Below are 23,366 nucleotides of genomic sequence, written 5' to 3'. Positions count from 1 at the left end.
TAAATGAGACTCTAAATATAAGTGAAACTCCTACATGACTATCTAGCAAAGGTTTGAGATGAGTTCCAACATAAGCAAACAGGCCATAGTTTCTGACCAGCTTTTAGTTGAGGATAATTTTACCTTGTAAGGCTGATATAACCGTCAGTACATGAAGGTCATCTGAATTTCCTTGTCCTAATCTGCCATAACTTCCTTCCCCACAAGCCAACACTGTGCCATTGGCCTGGATGACAAAGGTACAATTCTGACCACATATGACCTAGTATAAAAACACATGATTAAATATATTATCCTTTATTATACAGCTTTAACATGTAAACATTTAAAATAATTCCATGTATACCTAAGATACCATCATCAATTATATTATCCTTTTACTACAGGGGAAGGGTTGATATAACTATAGGGTTCCTGCAAGCCCTTGATTATTATAAAACTGCTTACTTAACTAAGAGATGTATGAGGCTCATCTATTTAAGAGAGCAGTTTGAAACCATGTTATCTATAGAGATTTCAGACAATTGTGAAGAGTTTAAATAACAACAGAACAACAAAACAGATAAAAGAAGAAAGAGGAAAGAGTGATGGGGAAATATTAAAGACTGAGCTTGAGGTCAGCAAAAGGCAGAAACTGGAAGGGATATGCATGCCTAAGAATAGCGAATTCTGGGACTTACTGAGGTATAAAAGAATGAAAGAGAAAGCGGTGGTCTCAGGAAGGGTTTGGAAATATAGTACACAATTATTAAAAGAGAGGAGAGGTGTCAATGAAATTTGGTTAAAGAGCCCAGTAAGTCTATAGCCCTAAGAGAGAACCAATAATTAGCAGTATCTTAACTTCTATAAATATGTCTTGGGCAGGCCTAATGCATCAAGATGTTAATTCAATACATGTGAAAACAAGAAAAATTCAGAAACTTATTAACAAAACTTAAGTCTGATAAAAATCTTAGAAAGCTTTTATTTGAAAGCTGTAACATCATGACTTTCTTTAGTGATTCCTTACAATAGACTATGAAATGGACAAACTTTATCTCACAGTAAGTTACTGACAGCAAAGGAATCAGAATTGTCAGTTCCCAAGTTTCTTCTCCATTTCTTTACCCTGTTAGTTACCTGTTGGGCCTGTGAGAAAGAGGGAGCTGCTGCAGGTACCATTACATTTCTTCCAGCTTCTGCCAGCTGTCCATGCCTGCCAGCACCCCACAAGTAGACATCACATTTACCTCCCAGATGCCAGTCCTAGAAAACCACAATCATCTCAAAATTAGATTCATCCATTCATTCAAACAAGCATGAATTGGGTACCAAGTGTGCCAGTGCCTATGAGAGACACTAGGACACAAATGCACAAGCATTTAAAATCAGAAAGTATACTAAAAACAATTATATAGTTATCTTCATCTTTACTGACCTCAGGTCTAGAAGTTGCCCAAGACATAATTTGTTCATCCATGCCATTAATCCATTTACTGTTATCCTGTAAGACAGGGCAAACATCAGGATCAATCCTGCTTAATCAAGATTTATGTATTCTTAACTAACAACGAAGTCTTCTAACAACTAAGTCTTCTTTCCCAAAAAGGACTTGGTAATAGTATAAGAAATTAAGAGCAGTCTTATAATCATACCAAACTTAATTTTATGCATTGTTAATATTTCCTTTCATTTTACACTTTCACTATCAACTATCACTATCGCCTTGGTGATTTAAAGCTAGCCATTTATGTTTTCTGAACACCCATAGGAACAAGGTCATGTGCAGGAGTCACAGCCCTGAGAACTTGCTGTATAGCTTTGGGCAGGTCACTTCATCTTTCTGGGCTTCGGTTTTCTCATCTACAAAATGACAGATTTGGGGCAAATGGGCTCAGAAGAATACTTACTAATTAAAATATTCTACATTTAGATCACTTCTCTCAATTCATGTCTGTTTTATATTTTATCTATATTTATATACTCAAATGTTTATATATATAAACCTTCACTAAGTAAAGGGGATTGTTAGATTAAGTGCTGGCCTGCACTATCTACATCACAGTTTATATGGCTAGACACTCAGATACAATTAGAATGCTCTTCCATATTCTTATTGATTAGAAACATGATTGAAGTGCCAAATAATTTATAATCTGTACATGGAATAAATCTCACAAGATGACCAGGATAATATGCTAAAATATATACAAATAAAGTGACTAACAGGGTACTTCTGAACAACAAAAAAAAGAGGGGGAAATATAGGACTATGTAGGACTATGCCATTGAGAGCCAGCAAGTTTACAAGAGTTCCACAGTTCTCATAGAATCAATCCCTGTCACCATAAAGGCCTACCATTAAATCAAAGTGACTATTTGAAAAAAAAAAATTTTTTTTAAGTTTATCTGAGGATATGCTTCTAGCTATTTAAGCTGGCAAATACTTACTGAGGGACTGCTACATGCTAAATACCCATGATATAATCTCAGCTACAAAGAACAGCAGTTCATATTACACTTACCATTAGGAATACAAGTTCATCCTCTGGAACTGGCTCTAGATCAGGAACAGTAAAAGATTCTGGAAACTGTGCTCCGTTGGTCAGGGCTTCAGCAGCTTTTATGGTGGTTGAGAAACATTCTAACCAGGCCCACTCGTTTGGATTCCAGGATGCAGGGTCTGGGAGGCAGTTCTGGTGGTGTGGTGGCACTGGAGGGTTACACAACAGCTGATCCAGATGAAGCCCCACAGCAAGGGAAGCCAGACACTGCATATAGGGGCTGTGAACAAGCTGGTCGCCACAAACTACATGAGGCTAAGAGAAAACACCAAAGACATTATGTTGAAGAATCTATGCCAAATATTCTAAATTAACCTACTGCGATCTGATAGCCTGTAATTTTAAAGTTAATCATTTTTTTACTTTGAAATAATTTTAGATATACAGAGAGCTACAGAGATAGTACAGGGAATTCCTGTAAATCCTTCACCTAATTTCCTCTAATGTTAACATCTTACATAACCGTGGTACATTTATCAAAACTAAGAAATTAACATTCATACTAACTGAACGACATAATTTTATTTGGTTTTCCCACTAATACCCCTTTTCTGCTCCAAAATCAAATCTAAGATAGCACATTATATTAAGTATATTTTCATCAGTTTTTCTTGAATTAAAAAAAAAAAAAGCAGACAGGTAATAACTGAACCACGGAGACTTCCTCTCTCTCACAATTCCTCATTTACCAAGAGAAGCCTGGTAGCCATCAAAGGAAAATCCTTTCATGATGCTCTCTAGTTGTAGTAGAGCATCTCTGTGAGAGAGGGACTAAGTGATTCAGAAAAGAAACCCTGGGTAAATCTGTCAGTGAAATTAACTGGATGTGGTAACAACTGATTATGTTAATGCAGTTTGGCAAAAAAAAAAAAAGGGAAGGAAGGAAGGAAGGAAGGAAGGAAGGAAGGAAGGAAGGAAGGAAGGAAAAGAAAGAAAAGAAAGAAAAAGAAAAAACCAACCCAAACCAAACCCAAAAGCTCTATACTGTGACTAGTGAGGCTTGGAAGACAGGCTACGCAGGATCAAATTCTATGATTTCTCATTCTAGTATTTAAAGACTCTACTCAGTTCAACCCTAGCTCTTTCATACAACTTTCTACAAGGATTCACCTGATAAGTGGAGAGGATGTTTGTTCTGACACCCATATCCACTCCCACCTCCCAACTTTGGGATGGCACACAACACAAAAAAATGAAGATGATACTCTGAGGTAAAGGTATTTTAAGACATTTTGGTGTAAATAAATAATCTGAAAAAGAATGATATAAATACTATATGAATTTGAGGGTTATTTCTAAACTTTATTCTCACTAAAATAAAGTTGGAGTAGACTTAGGATTACTGAAAATCTGTTTAAAACATGACTTATCTTCATTTGATTCTGCCCAAAGAGCCTCACATATCTTCCTTAGACCTCATGTTCTTAAGGGATAAATTCAAAGCTGTAATTCAAATTCTAAGTCACTAGGCATTTGTAAATCTGTAGGGGTGAGTGAAATCAATCACCTTTTCATAGGCATACTGCTCCTGAAGCATCATGGGTAGCCGCTCCAGAAATGCTCTCATGCAGGGAGCCATGTTTAATCCCAGAATACCTTGTTGTTTCAGTGCTGTCCTACAGGTTGCTAAAACATGATTGGCAGCAGTCCATTCTGCTGTACAATTCACAACCAAAACATCCTGATGGAAAATAAAATATGTCACATGATTTGTTTAAATAAAAGATAAAAAGAGAGAAAATTCTATGACCATTCATAGTTAAGAAATTCTTTCCAGTAATTGTATTAAACATGTTCACTTTTTACACATTTATGCTGTACTTTTTTTTTTTTTTTATGGTGACATTGGTTAACAAAATCCAGTAAGTTTCAGGTGTATAATTCCACAGTAAAGAATATATATACATTGCATTGTGTGTTCACCACCCATAGTTAGATTTCTTTGTCACCACATATTTGGCTCCTTTTACCCCATCTGCCTCCCCGCTTCCCCTCTACCCTCTGGTAACCACTAGACTACTATCCATGTCCATGAGTCTCTTTTATGCTGTACGTTCCATGCCAATGAACTTCAAAACATCCTAAATTTTGTCTAAGTAAAAACAAATGAATAAGAAATAACCATAAAATTTGTGCACTATCTTGGATTAGTTGATTGTTCTAAGAGACAACAGTAATTATTTGCTATTACACAGGACTTGTAGGACAAGGTATCTAGTATATTTTAAAAGTCTGACATGACCACAGGGATACTGGACGAAGTAGTACTCAGCCTGATGAGGAGCATACCTACAAAAGATGCAGCACTATTCTATCTGTGGCTCTATGGATTTAGTCCACATAAGCCACTACTGCCTAGGGTCTGATTCTATATTTTACTTCTAGCAGGACTATTCATGCAGGTTAAATGATATTTTAATATCATTTAATCACACAAAATATAAACCAGAGCAGTACATTGGCTCTATTCATTAAGGGTATAAAAAGCAACAGTGTAGGGGATGATGTCATGTCACAGAATTATTTCATAATGGGGCTAGTATTCTTTACTAAAATATTCAATTTGGAAGCCAAAATATATTTTGTATATTTAAGGTAGTCCTTTTCAGGGAAAGTTCTTTTGAGGCAGGATTTTTTTTGTGTGCTATCACAAAAATCATTGCAAAAAATCAAAATCCACTTTATAACTTCCAATGGAAATGAAGTCATTCAATACTTAAGCATTTCACCAAGGTCCAGCGTATAACAGAAAGAGTACTAGATAATAAATCAGGAGACCTGGGTTTTAGTTTTCCTACTGTCACTAAATAGTTGCATTATTTTGGGCAAGTAATAATCCCTCTGAATATCAGTTTTCTTCTCTGTAAAGTGGGATGCTTGGACTATGATTTCTAAGAAACTTTACAGACTTATACCCTACGATCTGATATAATTGCAAATTACCTTTGATCTATTTGAACAGGCAGCAACCCCAACATCTGGAATCCATACTGTAGTCTGTATAGCTCCAGAGCCTATCACAACAGTTTGTAAGACAGAGCCATCCTAAAATGAGATGTATTTATCAATATGCATTACTTAACTTTAGTTATTATTTACATTTTAAATTTATACTTCGCATTCACAAAAACATATTCTAAAATCTAGGCTTTGGCTACATTTGATAATGTCCAATTATATACCTATTACTCACTAGCCTAAATGACTTTTAAAATACTTATCATCAGTAAGAAAAATACTTATCATCAAAAATCAAAAACGGAGGAGGATTCTGAAAGGAGTTTCTCCAGTATTCAAGATATTACACAGAATGTTCCTAGAATTCATTGGGTCAATTTTTATCATATGTAACTTAATGTAAAAATACTTTTTAAAATAAAAATAACATCAATACTCTTACCCTTAAAGACCAAATGTTCATGAGCCCACCTAGTCCACCAGACACCAGGGCCAAACCATCGGAACTAAAGGCAACAGTCCGGACAGGGGTGATGTGTCCTCGCAATTGATAAACACACTTGGCTCCAGCTGGTGGCCTATATCCATCCTGCAATTCATTTTTAATTTTAACATAAATTGAAATTAAAACAATATACAGATTCAAGATTTACAAATCATTCTGGGAAATTTTATATTTCAACATAACATTGGGGAAGAGGGAAGGACAACTCTCAGAAAGATAAGCCTGACTGAGAAAATAAAATATTAACCTGGTTCTCCTTTGTTAAAGGAGAGTGTCATCTTTTTTGATATACTTCTAAGCTAGTTTCCTACTCTTCAAATTGGCAGAAAGGACTACATTTCTAAGTTCCAACTTTCCCTCGAAGATAAGAAAATTGTAACTTCTTAAAGTGTGTTTTAATTTCATAAATTTAGTTTTACGTCATTTTCATTTTTAGATCCTAACATTTGTGAATTGTACATACTGGTTCTATACAAACAAGTCTCTTTTTTTTGTTGCAGATGATTCTGTCATGAGATGTCTAATTTCATGTTTGCTTTTCAGGCTTTAGAAGTGAGATAGGTAAGGACTCACTACCCTAAATAACAAATACTCTCTAGGATAAAGAACAAACTAGATTTATTGTTAGTGCTTCCATCTCCACCTCTGCGATATTTTCCTCCCATTAGTGAACTACCTACCATTCCTCCTCACCCCTTAAGCTCCCTCATTTAAGACGACATAAAGTGTTATTTCTTCCGGGGTATTTGTGTCATGAACAAAAGAAAGAGCAACAGAGGTTGCAAACTAGTAGCTCAAGGATGCAATCCGATTGGCCATCCAGTGCTGTAAAAAATTTTAAGTTGGGTACTAATGTTTAGTATTGGGAGATTTTACTTAAAACACTGGATTTGGGGCTTATCTTGAAAAAATTAGACAATTTAGTAGCAACAGGCTCTCAGTTCTTGAGGGTGACAATCAGCTTTGTGGCAACTGTGCCCATTATAGGAAGCATGTGCACTTCTGTTCTTCTGTGTGTGTTCGTTTTTGTTTTTTTTTTTAAAACCCTCTCTACACGCTTCAACTCCCAGCTTCAGGAATTTGTTACTTGCCTAGATGGTCTTATATAAGCATCTACCTGAATTTGTGGCCTCTGTTTAAGGTAAAAGAATTGCTCTTCATAGGTGGAATTCTGGTATCAGTAGGAGATACTTTGGATTAGGTGTGCTCCTGTGGTGTTCCTATTTCACTTAACCGAGGACTTATCTATCTGTAGTGTTGATCATATCCGTTACCATAAATAATTGCCACTCAATATTTATTGACTATCTCACCTTAATAAGCAATTATAGTGTCTCTGACTTATAAAACAAATTAAGCTAACAAAGCATGACAATTATCCATGTTTCCCTAATGGAACTTGCCCTTTGGGATATAGTATCTCAGTAATCAAGGGAGGATTACTTTGAAAACATATATCATTAATGGTTTCATATAAGGTCTTCAAAAACACCAGAAGATTTACCTGGCAATTTGATTCCTGGTCCCACCATCCTTCTGAACTAGCTACACTGGTTTGTACAGCATCTTGTGGAATACGCCAAACACACACTAAGCCACTCTGACAGCCACTTAAAAAAATAATCACAGAAAACCAAAACATGTCAATATGCAGAAGTAAAAATATTTTCAAATAACAATCAATTAAGACCTGCTAAGTCTACCAAAACGTTATTTTAAAAATGTATTTGTAGTAGGTATACTATAATCTTTTATAAGAAATACAGCTAGGACTGATATTCTAACATCATATCCAGATAAGATTACATACCAAGTTTCACATAGGAAAATTGCTCTTTATTTCTCTAAGGTGATCTTAGGTATGGTATTACACATTTTAAGACTAGTAACTGGCAATCAACTGTTTAATAAGACTACTGAGAAGCCACATTTAATGCAAGTAACAGTCTATATTAATATAAAAATTAAGACACACACAAATTTAGAACATACGTAGCCAACAGTAAATGCAGCTTGGATCCTTTCCCTGGGAGGCTGCACCAAGCAATGCCATTTACAATAGATGGATGGCAGAGTGAATGTAGACAGCGCCAGCATCCTGAAATAGGCCCCCAGAGTTTCACATTTTCTTCTTTGGCACATGTCATAAGAATATGACCTGTTGGGTCCCATTTCATACTAACAAGAGTATCCTTAAAGTGGCAGAGGAAGAAAAAAAAATCATAGTAATGCTTCCTGCACAAATACTTTAAACTTAATACTTATAACCTATACTTCTATTACTTAATTATTTGGAAATTAACATTTTGTTCAAATCATTCTCAATCACTAGACCAACTCATCCTTTAATATGGTCTGCAATATATGTATTTGTGGCAGTCAAAGCTCAATAAATGTTAGTTGAATAAATAATGAAATTCTGATTTTAAAGGAATATGTTATCCCTCATTAGCATTTTAAGTTTTTTTTATTGACCTTAAAATAGGAAAAAGAAAAAACTTAAAAAAAAAACACACCCTTCATACTAACATAGCAAATACTTATGAGAATCTGGGGTATGTTTTATTTGTGTTTATACGGTTGTTATCATTATGTTCTTCTGACATTTTTTTACCCTCCTTCTCAACTTCCAACTCCTGGCTTCATGCATTTATGACACTTGCCTACTTGGCCCTGTAAGCATTTGAAATGGCAACCTTTGTTTAATGTCAAGGAATCATTCTTCACAGATGAAATCTCTTGTATTAGTGGGAGTTAGTTCGACAAGAGATGTTCCAAGGATGTTTCTATTTCACTGCTTTGGTTTTACTTCTTTCTTGGCTTGATGGCTTTCTTACATAGATTTTTCCATGTATATAAATGGTCCACAGACTTTGTATAACAATAGAATATTAAATCATAAATGACTGTTATAAAAATTTTTTTAAAAAAAACTAGTATCAAGGAATACTATTGTAAGAAATAAGAAAAAATAACCATCTGGTAAAGATGCTTTACCTTATGTGCATCAATTAGAACAATGCCTCCTTTCTCGAGTGGTTCCTTTGTTCCCAACAACAATTTTCCATCAAAGTATCCCACTGCAAATGGTCTGTCTTCACTGAACCAAGCAATGCAAGTTACAGACACTAACATAAAAACAAAAGAAAATTAAAAAAAAAAAAAAGTCTTATTATCATTGTCTAACTTAAAAAACAGAAGTTTTACAACAAACATATGCTACTGCAACCACTGCAAGTAAGTTTTCAAATAACTCTGTAATGAATTTAGACAAAATGTAGGCTTACAGCACAGCAGAGATTTCATGTAATCCACTTTAAAAGTGTTATTTATAAGTGACAAGGCTAATTCATTTTTAATCTTTCATTCTTTTCAGGTAGTTATTGAAAAAGAAAGACAAAATTTGAATTCTCTTGCTGATTTTAAGTAATTGTACCAGGTTCTTTTCTTTCGGTAGGTCTACCCTGAAACTGAGAAGTAAAATAACCCAAGTCATAGAAAGAAAATTACCCACTCAGTATGTTTTCATATTCTATCAAACATATTCTATTCTAACAATCTATACTCATATTTGCTTCTTTAAGTATATATAACACTGGACAGCAACAAAAGAGTAAAAAACAGTATCTTTGGGAGTAGAATGGGAACATGGGAACTGAGTAGATGGAAAAAAACTTTTTACTGTATACCTTTTTAAACTTAAAAAATGACTGAACCCTATGAATGTATTACCTATTTAAAAAAAACTAAAACAAAACAAAACAAAACAAAACAAAACTGTTCTATTATGTTAACATTATCATTTAAGCTAGGGCTATGAATTCTGAAATACCCTACTCCCCTAAAACAACTAATAAAAACTATCTAGTAAGATGCCAACACATCCAAAGAGAACAAAGTGAGAAAATTAATGAAAATAAGCTTCATAGTATCTCTTGTCAGACTCAGAGCTCCCCTCCTCCTCTTTCCTCCATTCCCTCAATTTCACCCATTTGTTAACAATTAACATCTCTACCAATGATTCTTATCTTTTTTTTCTTGGACATTCCTAACTTTCAAGAGACCTGGAACCTGCTATAAGTGTTTAGACACTAACACAATGGATGAGTGACTAATATATCACTATTAGATCTCTTCTGGCAGAGACAAGTGGTAGGGGTTGGGAGAGAAATATCTTTCAACTTAGTAACTAACTAAAATGAAATACCAACTGGACAATTTAGAAAACAAAGCCAAAAGTAATATTTACTCAGCATTTTTAAAAGCAAGTGCCAAAAATCTAAGTCTATTTGGGGGGAACACTTTCATAACTAGGCACAAGTCCAGTCATTTACCATCCTTTCGATAGCAATGCTCCAATTCTCGACGGTACATGGTGGACGCATCAATAACTTCGATCAGTCCTAGAGATCCATCCATCCGTCCCACCAGCAATAACTCTGGAGACTCTCCTGACCAGGCTGTAGCTGGAGCCTCTTCCGGCCAAGCCAAAGAAGATACCCAATGAGGCTGAATATCTACTAACCCTTTTCCTCCTAAAGAAGGAAAACAAATGTTAACTAGTTGTTATTTAATTCTTAAAAATAATAGCAAGAACAAAAATAAATGCTACTTAATTCTAATATACACTGAAAGCAGTCCCCAATTTCATAATAGCCTACTAATGAATATGAATGCAAGACAGCATCTTTCATTTATATACTATATAGACTATCAAATTAATAGGCTTTTCAGTAACTATTATTGAGAAAAAAATGGTAGCTTTGTAAAAGAGTAAAGGAAAATACTCAGTGTTCGAATGTCAAAAACACTTAAGTCCTTTCCTAATAATTACTGGAACCATATTAACATAAGAAATTTTCCTACAGTTGAAGCTAGCTATTCCTTTAAATATGTGAAATAGAACAGCCATTCCTCAAATATGCAAAACCAAAGATACTGATAAGCCCAAGATTATAATAATAATTTTTACTTTCCAGAGAGGTATTATTATTAAAAATTGACAAGTTTGTACGTGTGAAACAGACAAAATTGATGAAAATATTTCAAGTGATTGAAAAGAATATATAGCTGAAAATTCAGTGACTGCTACTTCTCCTCAAATCCTACTCTGAACACTTAATGGTACATGAAAAGAATTTTTAGTTTACAACTACCAGGTTAGTTGAAACTCCTAGAAAGGAGAGGAGGGAAATAAGCATTTTCTCTTTAATTTAAACATATTATGCATAGATTTTCACAGTTGAATAAATTGAGTTTCAAGGTGAAGGGAAGCTATTGTTTGAACTCAAAAGGCTAAGAAAAAGGCTTAAAAAGGAACTTCAGTAGTTTACTAGTCTTTACATGACTCTTACCGTTAACTTGCCAGATATTCACCATCTTTTCCAAAGCCCCAGCTAGATATTTGCCACTGATACTCCAGGAAACAGGTGAGAAACTTGGATCACTAGGTGACCCCAAGCTTTCTTCGGTATCCCCTTCCCTAGAATATAATAAATATGGATGGAATTCTAATCTTCATCCAAAACTAAATCCTGAACCTTAAGTAAGGGTTTCATTTAGACCTCAGTACACAATAGCAGATTCTTACATTTCAAAAGCTTGGCTAGCAGTATTTGACAATCACATATTAGCTACTGTTTGTTATAATGTGAAAAACATAGAATTATAAAAGACTGATGCTTAGACCATTCACCATTTAATGTAGTACATAATTTGTCAATAAAAGACATTCTAATTCCATATGGATTGAACATATGGTTATTATTCAGATATATTGATTCTTGTTTACCTAATCTCTAGGTAAGTTCTCAAAGAAAGAATATCTATAGCTAGCTATAAAAGATGCTACAGAAGAAATATTACTCTAATTCCAAAATAATCCTTAAAGAATGGTAGAAAATTAGCCTACTGTTTTACTGAACTGAACGTTTATTTGCTAGATAGTAGATCTTGATTTAATTCTGAATAAGTCCAGATATTGATAGTTAAAATTTTTATTTGCTGAATTACTATCCTGGAAATTAAAAAACACACATTGGGGATATAGTAAGCCTATTCTAAAAGAAAAACTAAAAAAAAATAGTGACAATTTGATTACATTAACACAACCAAGTCGAAGCATGTTTAGAATTCTCTTATTTTAAATGTTACAGAAGAGAGGTGACATTAGCACTCACAGTCGGTTGAATACACAGGTTTGTTGCAGTGAATATTGCTTCTTGGTAACATTCCACACCCGGATGGTGCCATCATTGCCACTTGTAGCCAAGAGTCCTTTTTTATTACACCAAACACAAGTCATCACCTAGAAAAGTTGAAAAAGTTCAGCAATACTGGAGCAAGTTTTGATTCAAGTGATTCTATCATTTGAAAAAGTTCCATCAAATTAAAAAAAAAAAATCTACCATGAAATTGTAAGACAAGTATTCTGTTATAATGCAATATGCATGGTCTCATTCTTTTCTAATTAGCTTATATATATATATACACCTATTTGAAGTATAAAGCAGTATAATACCCAAACTCATTTGCATTTTCTGAGACTCTTGGAATCTTCATTAAACATGTTTATTTAATTCAAAAACATGTTTATTTAATCCAATAAAGTATAAATACTTCAACATATTTATGTTTTATAAAATAACACAGATTAAGAAGTGATTTTAAAATCAGTTAAATAATAGAAGCCAGTCTTCATTTCCTTGTCACTGCCCAAGGGCCCAGTGGGTTAGATTAAAATAGTGAAGCCAATTTCTTTTCCTCTTGCATGTATAAGCCTTCAACTTTTGTGAGTCTACTATCCTTTTGGTTTTCTTCTCTTCCCTCAACTGATTTTCCCATTTGTAACTATTACGTCAACCCAACATACAGAGAAAGGAGAGTTGGTAAACTACCAGATAAATACTGATACCGTGTGTGTGTGTGTGTGTGTGTGTGTGTGTGTGTGTGTGTGAGAGAGAGAGAGAGAGAGAGAGAGAGAGAGAGAGAGAGAGAGAGAGAGAGAGATACACAGCTAAACTTTGAGCTTTTCGAAGGCAGAAACTATTTCATCTTACATAAGATGATCAATACATCTGGGGCTAAAATACTTACTCTGTTCTGATGAGCCTCCAACTTGATAAAGGAGCATTTTCTTAGATCTCCTCCCATATCAGCAAGTGTTTGTGGAGTAGTTTGGTTGTCACGGTCATGTGCAGCAAGAGTGCGAACGAGCTGTTGAGCAGCCCATTGCCTATGCTGTGAAGACAGCCTGGAGGAGAGGCAGCAAGCTGCCAGGGCATTAGCCAGCTCCAGAGGGCCTACAGCAGAAGGATCATAGGAAGGATGGACATACAATTGAGCAGTTAAACCTGCTTAAACAAAACAATGAAATGACAACCAGGTGAGAGCTGGTGGCGGTGGTGAAAAAACAAAAATGGGTTAACCCATATCTTTTAATAATTTGCACTTTTGCAAGCAATCATTTCAGTAACATATGAATAAAAGGTATAAAGCATTTATCTCACATCAAATTCTATAATAAATCTGATTCAAAGCAAATATAGATCTATATACATCAATCAACAGTCTTTATTCTAAGGACACACAGACTGAGAATGCAGCAGAAATAATTTTAAGGCCATAGCAGAGGCGCATGCCCTAAAGAATAAGCATTTGTCTTTTGCTGCTCAAAAGTGATCTTAACAGTCAGCCAAGGGACTGGACTAACAGATCCAAAGGCCCATCACTCTTGGCCAAATGGTCCTGACGATGAGAAGCGTAGATAACAGTGATTAAGCTATTAATCAAAAGTGTTATATATTAAGACAAAGAAAAATAGCAGGACCTTCATCTAAATTTTATTAAGGAAACCTACAACGATTATTATCTATGGTGATTCAAACCAAGACTAATTTGGTATTATTTTCTTAATATTTATTTCCATGCACAATGAAAAAGTATCCATGCACTTCTTTTATGATCTAAACTTAAGTATACAAGATGTTATATAATTATCACATACAACAATGCCAAAACACATTTTTGAAAACTTGAATCAAATTGATTAGAAGACTATAAACTGATTAGGAGACTACAAATTAAATGGTATGAAACTTACCTTTCTTTTCAACTTCTGACTTATCATAGTTAGGTCTCAGTTTGGCCCCTTTGTCTGCCAATAATGCCACAAGGGCCTGAGTTACAACAAAGTTTGGGGAGGTTACAAGCTTATTCTCTTCGGCAATTCCTCGAAGAAAGCTTGGTAGAAACTTTCGCTGAATTGGATCATCGACCGTGGTTAGATTTACACCTGTTGCAGCAGAAATCAAGTTCTGAAGAAGCAATTGGAACAAACAGGTTTAATATTTATATATAATTTTAGACCAAAAAAAAAAAAAGATTTCACCTCAAAAGGCTCTTTTAAGAATTGGTTGGAAATAAGCAATGAAACAAGAAAAGCACTGAAAACCAGCTTACCTGTGTACACAACTGCACCAGGAGTTTTGCAGCGCTAGGAGTGTTTGATGCCAGACACCCCACTGCTGTGCTCAAATAGGCAAGGCAAGAGATGGGCTTGTTGGCCTTGCTGTGCCCACCTCGTGAGCGTTCTGAGGTGCTTGCCATGGCTGAAGGGCTGGTGGAGAGGCCAGCTCTCCCTGCTGCGGCTAAGCACATCAATCGAACCAGTGTTCGGATATCTGTAAGCCCCAGAGATTCAAGACCAGCAGCCAGGCTACAACTGGAACCACTTCCAGAAAAAGAAAACACATCAGTTAGATAAAGAAAAGAGATTTCTTAAAGCGATCATTTGGAACCCCACATATCACCATAGTACCAACAATCAAAAGAAAACACAGGCTGCAATATCATTAGTCATGCATACCCTAAGAGATGTCCAAAAATATTATGTAAGCTGGAAACTGTTACTGAAACTTTTTAAAAAATAAATATTGATATATACTTGAAGTATAACTGAATTACCAAAGTTCACACATGATGAATTGTCACAAATTGAACAAACTCATGCAACTGCCTCCAAGATCAAGAAACAGAATATTACCAGCACCTCAGAAGCCTGCTTGGGCCCTTCTCAGTTACTATGCCCTCAAAAGTAACCACCATCCTGACTTCTGAAGCCATAAATCGGTTTCACCTGTTTTTGAACCTTATATAAAGTATGTATTTTTTGTGTCTGCCTTTTGTTCATCATTGTTTTTAAGTCTCATCCATGCTGTAATATTATAGCAGTAGTTTGATTCATTTTCATTGACATAAATAAAACCTACCACTATAAATTTATCTGTACAGATGAAAATCAGGTGGTTTCCAATACAGTGCTATCATGAATAGCACTGCCATGAATGTTGTTTACTTCTTTGGGTGCCCATATAAAAGCACTTCTGTCGAATGTATACCCAGAAGTGAGTTTCTGGGCCATGAAATATGTTAATATTCACCTTTAGGTGCCAGTACCAAACAGTTTTCCAAAGAAGTTGTACCAACTTATTTTCTCAACAGCAGTGCATTAGAGTTCTAAATGTTCCACATCATTATGCTCACCTTTCCCCGCAGTCTTTTAAATTTTAGCCATACTGGTAGGTGTGTAGCAGTATCTCACTGGGTTTTCATTTTCATTTCTCTGAACACTAATGAGGTTGAACACCTAATTTTTCATGTTTATTGGCCACTTGGAAATTCTCTTATATTATTTTGTATTTTTCCCATTTTTCTCTTAGGTTGTCTGTCTTTTTCTTATTTATAGGAATTTTTTACATTGGTTATATGCATTGCTAATATCTCCTCCCATTTGGTGGCTTCTTTTTTTTTTTTTTTTTACTTTCTGAGTTTTTACTTTCTTAATGACTCTTGCTAAACATAAGTTTTTTTAATGCAGTCCAATATATCAATATTTTTCTTTATAGTGAATGCCTTTTGTGACTTAAGAATCTATGCCTGTCCCAAGATCAAGAATAAATTCTCCTACATTACCTTATTATTGATTTACCTGTCACATTTAGCTCTAAGAGCCAGTTGGAAATATTTGTTTTATATAGTGTGAGGTTGGGGCCAAGATTCATTTTTTTCCCCTATGTGAATAAACCATCTGTCCTGCCCAAGTTATTGAAAAGATCATCCTTTCTCTTCATTGCTCTACAGTGTAAACACTGTCACAAATCAAACCATGTCAAGTGTTTATCTGTATATGTGGGTCAGTTTCTGAACTCTTCTCCTTAGCTGACCAAATGGTCTATTCTTGAGCCAATACCACAGTCTCATCTAAATTTTGAGTTTCTTTCAGGGTCCTTTTGTTTTCTGACATTGAATATCCTAGTTTAACAATTTCTCAAATGGATGTCTTTTAAGTATTCTTGGCTTTCTTCCATTTTTAAACATTATACTTTACAGCACAAACATGGCAAGAATCTCCATGATGGAATCTGCAAGATGACTTAGCTACACAGTTGGTTAAGTCTACAAAAACTCATTTGACCTTTTATTTTTACCCTGTACCAAATGGAACAACAACCTTAGTTTCCCATTTCAGATAATAAAATAAAATGTTTGCAGTTTATTCAATTACTATAACGGCATTATTTTCTACCTAAAAAGAGCCTAGTATTAACTGAATGACTGAATGTATAACAATGATGACTATGTCCAATTTTTCATTCAAGTTTCTAACAATCTTATCTCATTCTCCCAAACAATATCAGACTCTTGTCTAATATGTACTAGAATCTAACTTAGCATCATTTGATATTCAAGTTTCTAACAATCTTATCTCATTCTCCCAAACAATATCAGACTCTTGTCTAATATGTACTAGAATCTAACTTAGCATCATTTGACACAAAGTAACACTTACCTGACTGAAAGAAGAGACAGAGCTCTCATGACCATGGTTCTGGCCAGAAGAACTTGAGCAGCAGCAGTCACTCTCCTTAAAGCCACCACCCGGTCATGAGGGTTTGCTAAGGCAGCTGCCTGCTCACCTAATGTTATTCTCCCAGAGGAACTCTTTTCTACAGAGCCATGACAACCTGAAAAACATAAGATTTTGTTTAGCTCTCAACATAGTAAGAAAAAAATATCTAGACTACTGAAAAAATTTCCCATTCTACCTAAGTTCTAGGCTGCAAGGAAATATGGCAAACCAACGTGTTTTGCTCATCTGGAACTGTGTTATACAGAAAATCTCTTGGGAGAAATAGGTATTTCTAAGTCAACAATTTATTATAGAATATACTTGTGATATTTTTTTGGTTTTATTTTGCTCATGAATCACATCTACTGATATTAACAAACATAGGAAAGATAGTTTTAAAAATATGCTTTGAGTACACATAAAGGGCTGAGTCATCAATACTGCCCCAATTCTTTATTTTGTATTCCCTATAGCAAAAAGTTATCATACCCTCTCACCCAAATAAAAAAAGACTGCAAAAGTTTTTAGTCAGTTCCAGGATTCTCTTATCACAAAGTTTAAAAAAAAAACAAAAAAACCCTTATTTGTATTTTATAAATTTTTTAATCGCTTCAATATTTCATAAAAAAAAAAAATCAAAACAATATTGCATTATACCTTCAACATGTTAAAACAACTAGCTAAAGATATTTGATGGGGTGGGACAATATTGAACCCTTATTATTATTTACCTTATTTATTATTATTGATCTATCAAATAAATAAATTAATATAGACTCTTATTAAATCCATGCTAGTCGGCATTTCAGTTTACCTATTTGCATCAGAGTCTCTTCCATACTGTTGGTGGCTGTTACCATTGCTACTGATGCTCCCAATGGATCACTGTCCGGGAACTGAACTGGTTCTGGTACAATACGTCGGTCGTTTAAACCAAGTGGTCCAGCAAGTAATTCAAATTCTTCTTCACCTGTTAGCTTTTCATCTTCATCAACATCCAACATGTCCCAGTCTTCTGGAATTTAAATAAATAGATATATGGTATGTGACTATAAACATGACATAACTATAACTCTGCTGGCAGTAGTTATTGTTAGATATGTCTAACATACAGAGAGACTGAAAGCCCAGTGCCCACAAAATGAACTATGGTACCATCTTCTGGTGACCCAACCAAACTGCACTCTTGAGGCATAGTGAGATGAGAAGAGAAAGGGAGCCAGAGCAGTCGAATTCATTTAAAATTAATAGCAAATGTTACAGCTGGTAATGGAAGTTTCCACTAATAAAAAAATACTGTCATAGGGCCAATAAAGAGTTTTTAACCCTGTTCATAATCATTAGGGAATGAGCTATTTCAAGTAAATGAATGCTCCAGATAAAACGACACTCACTTTGATATTTTTTAACTTTCTTCAATTAAGATCGAAAATGAAAATGTACATATACACTTCCATACTTTGAAAAGTAAAAATTCCACATAGAAATGACATTCTGTGGTAAAGCTAGTATTCAAACTGAGTTCCTTTTCCTTTAACGTATAAAACTAAAGCTGTTGCTATCAAACTACCTCGAGTTTTTTAGAGAAAGCTTAAGTTAACATGTACATAAAATAAACACACATGCATGAAGGTAAGTTTTAGTAACCAGATGTTAAACAAAAGGTATATATAAAAATACATGTAAAATAAAGAAGCTCTCAAAACAACTACCTTCATATACACTGTCCTGCTTGCCAATTAGATCTGGAGCTTGCCCCTTGTACCTGCACCAAACATGAAGAACATTGTGTTTTTATATAAAATAGTTAGTACCCAAAAATGCAATTTAAGTCATTAGGACATTTAAAAAGGCCATTAATGAAGCAACACAAAATAAATTATGTTTCATGTTATGGGCTAATGCAATAAAACAGTTGGTATGTAGGTAAACACATGATCATAAAATCAATGACTATTTTACCAAATTACTAGGGAGATTTCTAGGTCACCAACAACTTTTTAAAAATCAAAACCTATTCCAGAACAGCTTAAATATTTCAATAGTTGACAATAAGTCAAAAACCCTACTCACTAGAGATTAATTGCTATTCGAGGATATAAAAAAGTAATATTTTCACAGAAGCTCATTTAATCTAAAACAGTCTATTTTTTCCTTAAGGAAAAAGATCTCGATTAAGATGTCAAAAATATGACGAAAAACACCAATGAAAAAAATTGACCATTAAGCCTCCAAAAGGTTAAGGCAAGGACCCCATTCACAACGTGTCAACAAGTCAAAGCTTAACCTAGTCAAACTCCAGTAAAGCACTTGCTGACATACCACTGTTCCTGGGCTACAGGCTCCCCAGCTCTGACAGGAACATGAATTCCTTAACCTCCTTCATCCTTCCTGACCCCAATTTGGCAATCATAGGACTTTAGAAAAAGTTGAAAAGTGACTCCTCACATGAAAAAGGTCTGGATATCTATATAATTTCAAGGTACCTTTCAGAACTTGTTGTCTTGGATTTGGTCTTCAGGGCTAAGTACTTCTCCCTGCAGCTGCCACATAGCAGGTAATATGGATTTCCACTCCCACATTCACCACCAAACCAGCCATCCACATAGGAGCCGTTGCTGCGATAGCCCTGCCGGTTTGCACTGCGCCCACAGCCTGGGTGATTTCTCTTCATGTGCTGATTGAAGCTGACAACACTGCATTCACACAGTTCACACACCACCACTTCTTCCCTGTCTTCAGACTCACAAACATGCTGTACGAAATAATTACATATCAAATTATTAATCGATTTAACATAAAATTTAGAAGAGGTCACTAGATTATTTATGAAATTAAATTAACTAGTTTACATATGCTGGAATATTTGCAAGATGTTCATTAATGCTACATAACAAATTTCTTTATAATCAGAATTCACATCACACAATCTGAAGGTATTCTTTGCCATTCCTCACTCTAATCAGTTATAAAAGTAACAATCCTACCGAGAAAAGAGTTAATAAAAATGATAATCTGCCCCATTTCAAATGGTTTTCTATAAGTCTCGCTAATGAAAACCACTTTTCATCTGGTCATAACATGCATACCTATTTTCTGAATTTCTAAAAAGTCAGTAGGATTCATTTATCTTATTAAATATAGTAGATGACCTTTCCTGTAGGACTTATACCTTTGAACTTTTCAGTTTCCCACTACAAAAGCATAACACTAAACAATGTAAACATACAAACCCACCATGTACCCTGCCCCTGGATGGAGGTATTTAGGTGGCACTGGTTCCTAGAATGGGGCATTAGCAATGGTTAAATGGAACCTATGAAGGAGAAGAACATGCATTCAGATAGCAAGGTGAGCAGAGCAGTCATGTTATATACTCAGCACAGTTGACTGGGACCTGATACCTGTTTTGTAATCTATCTTTGATATCAGAATGAAATATTATGACAATACAGCTCTATTTAATCTGGGGAGAGAAGCAATAAAATCGCATAGAGACAGCAATGAGAGACTTTTTCTTATTAGTTTATAGGTATCAAAGTAACAGCAAATGTTAGAGCCCCAAACTTTAAATGAGATGTAAGACCTTTTAGAGTATTACAACTCTAGGCAAGACTGTTATTAGTAAGCTGTATGAAGAGGAGGGCAGGAAAATAAGTCAGAGCAGCCCCCGCTGCAATCACACACACCCAGGTAGGCCAATCCAGTACCTCTGGGATCCACATTCCCAGAATATCATTTTCACTGGTCAGGTCTTGTCCAAACATAGCTTCCATCGCTTCATCATCAAGATCAATTTCCAATTCCTCATCTAAATTAAAGTCATACAACGCCCCTGGGTCTTGCTGCAAAGATATTCCTTCTCTCCGACTTTGATTCCTGTGGGCCTGCACAGAGCGGTATAAGCCCGCTCAGAACAAAACAAAAAAGGCATTTTATTTGCATGTATAAAATAATTCTGAATATTTCGCCAATTCTTAACTGCCATACATGCAGACAGAGCCTATATCTCAGATGACTTATGAAACTGTAGACCATAAACATAAAATTTTACCTATCACATGTGTTTCCTATTCTGTAAAATGTGGATAATAGCACTCACACCAAGCAGGGCTGTTGATAGGTTTAAATAAAAGAATCCATGTAAAACACTTCATAATATTTGTTATATAGGAAAACGCTCAATAAATGTGGGCTGTTATTCTTCTTTTAGGTTTATTTTTTTTTAAAAGCAGTCCCTTTCATTATATATTAAGTATACATCCTATATTTTCTAGAAGTCTCAATTTCTCTCTGTTCCCAGAAATTACTGAATCACTATTTGTTTTACTATTTCAAGGATCAAACTCTGTTTTGACAAATCGTATATCCTAACTTTTCGTTTGGAAAATATGTTCCCTATAACTTACACTTCACATGCCCAGAACATAATCCTTGAAGTATTTACTAGTGTAATGTGGGAATTTACTTTTGCTTATCTAGGGCCTGATAGTGAAGCCCTGAGGTCCACAGAGTACATCAGAGAAGCCAGTGCCTCCTCTTTTGGTATAGTGCTCTTTTCAACTCCTTCTTATCTGTTGTTAAATTTTAAACATGCATCTTGACTTCTAAATTATAAGTTGCTTGAGGGCAGAGAGAGCATTTATGAAATATCTCAATATCTACAAGTGACCACTATAGCCTTCTGTACTCACAGGGAACTTAAAAATAAGTCTATGAATGTATGCTGTGATTTCAATTATGTAAAGTTATGTAAATGCACAAAAATATGCAAATTGTTGTCTGTTAATGTGGAGGAACTGAGTACCTAGTATCATTAGTTTACGTCTTTTTAATATTGCTTTTACACTGACTTTAAAATATAAGCAAATTGTGGTACTTTCACGAAGAATAAGATGTGAAACATATAATTACCTGCTCTTGCTAGCAATGTACGAGCAGCTAAATCAAACTTGTGCCTTCTTGTTACGGCTGAGCGGCCCCTAGCTGGTGGTCCACTTCCAGAAGCTGCATTCTCTGTATGATCCAGATTATCAGGGCTACAAGTTCAAGTTTGAAAGCAATACAGATTTTTAAAAACCATCGTGAATAGAAAGCAAAGTTGCATACTTGCTTGTGGTGGTACTTCTTCCTCCAAATATTATCAATAAAATAAGTTTATGATAAAACTCTGAAGTATATCTTTTGTCCCTGGTAAAACTCCTAAGTTTTAAATGTGTCATACTGCCATGACCAATAATTTTATCTGATTCTTAATTATACTAACAATGAAATGATGCTTAATGCGTGTTCAAATTCAAATGAGATTGATGGCTTTAACTAAATCCTAAATGATTAAATACTTAAAATTTAAAATGACTGGGAATCTTTGTCTAGGAGAAACGGATATCTCGAAATAGGTTATGAAAACATTTATTGAGCTTGCCAGAAAATGTCTGCATATTTACATAAGATGAAAGCAATGGTAACCATATGATTTCATTGGCTGAAATGAAAAATGAAGATTTAAAGTCATAAGAAGTGCTCAAGGGAAAAGATTTTAAGAACTGTAGAATGTTTTATTGCAGCTCATTTTAGGCTAGGCATTATCACAGAATTCTTTTCTCAGCTTAAAAAACTAAAGAAGAAATAAAATATGTTGAGACAGAAAAAAACTAAAAGTCCATTTCTATCAAATGCATTAATTAAATCAATTTTATTAGAAATAAACATGATAAATACTGAAATGAACATTCTATTTTATAGCAATTATATGAGATAAAATGATTTTAACAGCATGTTTATTTTATTTCAGAATAAACATTTTCACTTTCCTCTTTTTAGATCAATTTAATATAAAAATTATTTCCTTCTTTCCATGAAAACATCCATTCAAGTCAAAACCTGTCATGTTATTTTTACCTTTCACAGAAACATAAACTTGTAACCAAAATGTACAACTTTTCATATATCTCTACTTATCAACTTTACACATCATTAGAAGCATCTATGAAGGAAAATAAATGGGGCTCTTGGAGACATCATTTATAACACGTTGAAAAGAAATTTGGAAATTGGGAATTTCACCTTTCACTAAAGCCTTCTTCCATCTCAGCAGCATCAGCTGATGGTATATCTCCTGGTGACTGCAAGTAACAGGGATCGTTTGATTTCCCACCACTGCCTAGAACTGCTGCTCCATGCCTTGAGTCTGCTGTGCTGCCTGACTGAGGCTCCTCCTCGTCCTCATGCCCAGGGTGCTCTATCATCCACATGGCAAGGACAGTGATGTTCTGGGCATCAGCCTCTCCTCGAGCACCTGAATAGGGGGAAAAAAATTCTGACACTGACTTTGGGCGAAATAATTTGTTATTCATGCTATCAGCTTAAGAGTCTATTATGATGCCATTCTAGTGTTAAAAATCTTACTAAGCTTTATGGCCTCTTAAAAAATATATTAAAAAAATATATT

The 23,366-nt window shown here is 34.8% G+C and overlaps 1 protein-coding gene across 16 annotated transcripts in view; it reads right to left on the bottom strand.

The window, feature by feature from the left end:
* HERC1 (HECT and RLD domain containing E3 ubiquitin protein ligase family member 1) overlaps nucleotides 1–23,366 on the bottom strand; it is a 175,427-nt gene that overhangs the window by 19,706 nt on the left and 132,355 nt on the right. For 7 of the 16 annotated variants that reach the window (XM_023532512.1, XM_023532511.1, XM_023532510.1 and 4 more), the window contains 23 exons: nucleotides 22,982–23,213; nucleotides 21,830–21,954; nucleotides 20,605–20,825; nucleotides 19,402–19,670; nucleotides 18,628–18,680; nucleotides 17,730–17,930; nucleotides 16,856–17,030; nucleotides 14,467–14,737; nucleotides 14,108–14,321; nucleotides 13,102–13,358; nucleotides 12,186–12,313; nucleotides 11,361–11,488; nucleotides 10,341–10,541; nucleotides 9,004–9,134; nucleotides 7,999–8,198; nucleotides 7,511–7,616; nucleotides 5,944–6,090; nucleotides 5,487–5,588; nucleotides 4,051–4,224; nucleotides 2,505–2,798; nucleotides 1,418–1,483; nucleotides 1,120–1,245; nucleotides 124–262 (listed from right to left, as the gene is read on the bottom strand). In XM_023532512.1, coding sequence (XP_023388280.1) covers nucleotides 124–262; nucleotides 1,120–1,245; nucleotides 1,418–1,483; nucleotides 2,505–2,798; nucleotides 4,051–4,224; nucleotides 5,487–5,588; nucleotides 5,944–6,090; nucleotides 7,511–7,616; nucleotides 7,999–8,198; nucleotides 9,004–9,134; nucleotides 10,341–10,541; nucleotides 11,361–11,488; nucleotides 12,186–12,313; nucleotides 13,102–13,358; nucleotides 14,108–14,321; nucleotides 14,467–14,737; nucleotides 16,856–17,030; nucleotides 17,730–17,930; nucleotides 18,628–18,680; nucleotides 19,402–19,670; nucleotides 20,605–20,825; nucleotides 21,830–21,954; nucleotides 22,982–23,213 — 3,960 coding nt within the window. The remainder of the gene's footprint in view (nucleotides 1–123; nucleotides 263–1,119; nucleotides 1,246–1,417; nucleotides 1,484–2,504; nucleotides 2,799–4,050; nucleotides 4,225–5,486; nucleotides 5,589–5,943; nucleotides 6,091–7,510; nucleotides 7,617–7,998; nucleotides 8,199–9,003; nucleotides 9,135–10,340; nucleotides 10,542–11,360; nucleotides 11,489–12,185; nucleotides 12,314–13,101; nucleotides 13,359–14,107; nucleotides 14,322–14,466; nucleotides 14,738–16,855; nucleotides 17,031–17,729; nucleotides 17,931–18,627; nucleotides 18,681–19,401; nucleotides 19,671–20,604; nucleotides 20,826–21,829; nucleotides 21,955–22,981; nucleotides 23,214–23,366) is intronic. The other 9 variants (XM_023532520.1, XM_011363364.2, XM_023532524.1 and 6 more) reach the window with 5 other exon arrangements.

The sequence above is a fragment of the Pteropus vampyrus genome, unplaced genomic scaffold (assembly GCF_000151845.1).
Source record: "Pteropus vampyrus isolate Shadow unplaced genomic scaffold, Pvam_2.0 Scaffold85, whole genome shotgun sequence".
In the NCBI taxonomy this organism is placed as follows: Eukaryota; Metazoa; Chordata; class Mammalia; order Chiroptera; family Pteropodidae; genus Pteropus; species Pteropus vampyrus.
This window is presented reverse-complemented; position numbering and strand designations above follow the sequence as displayed.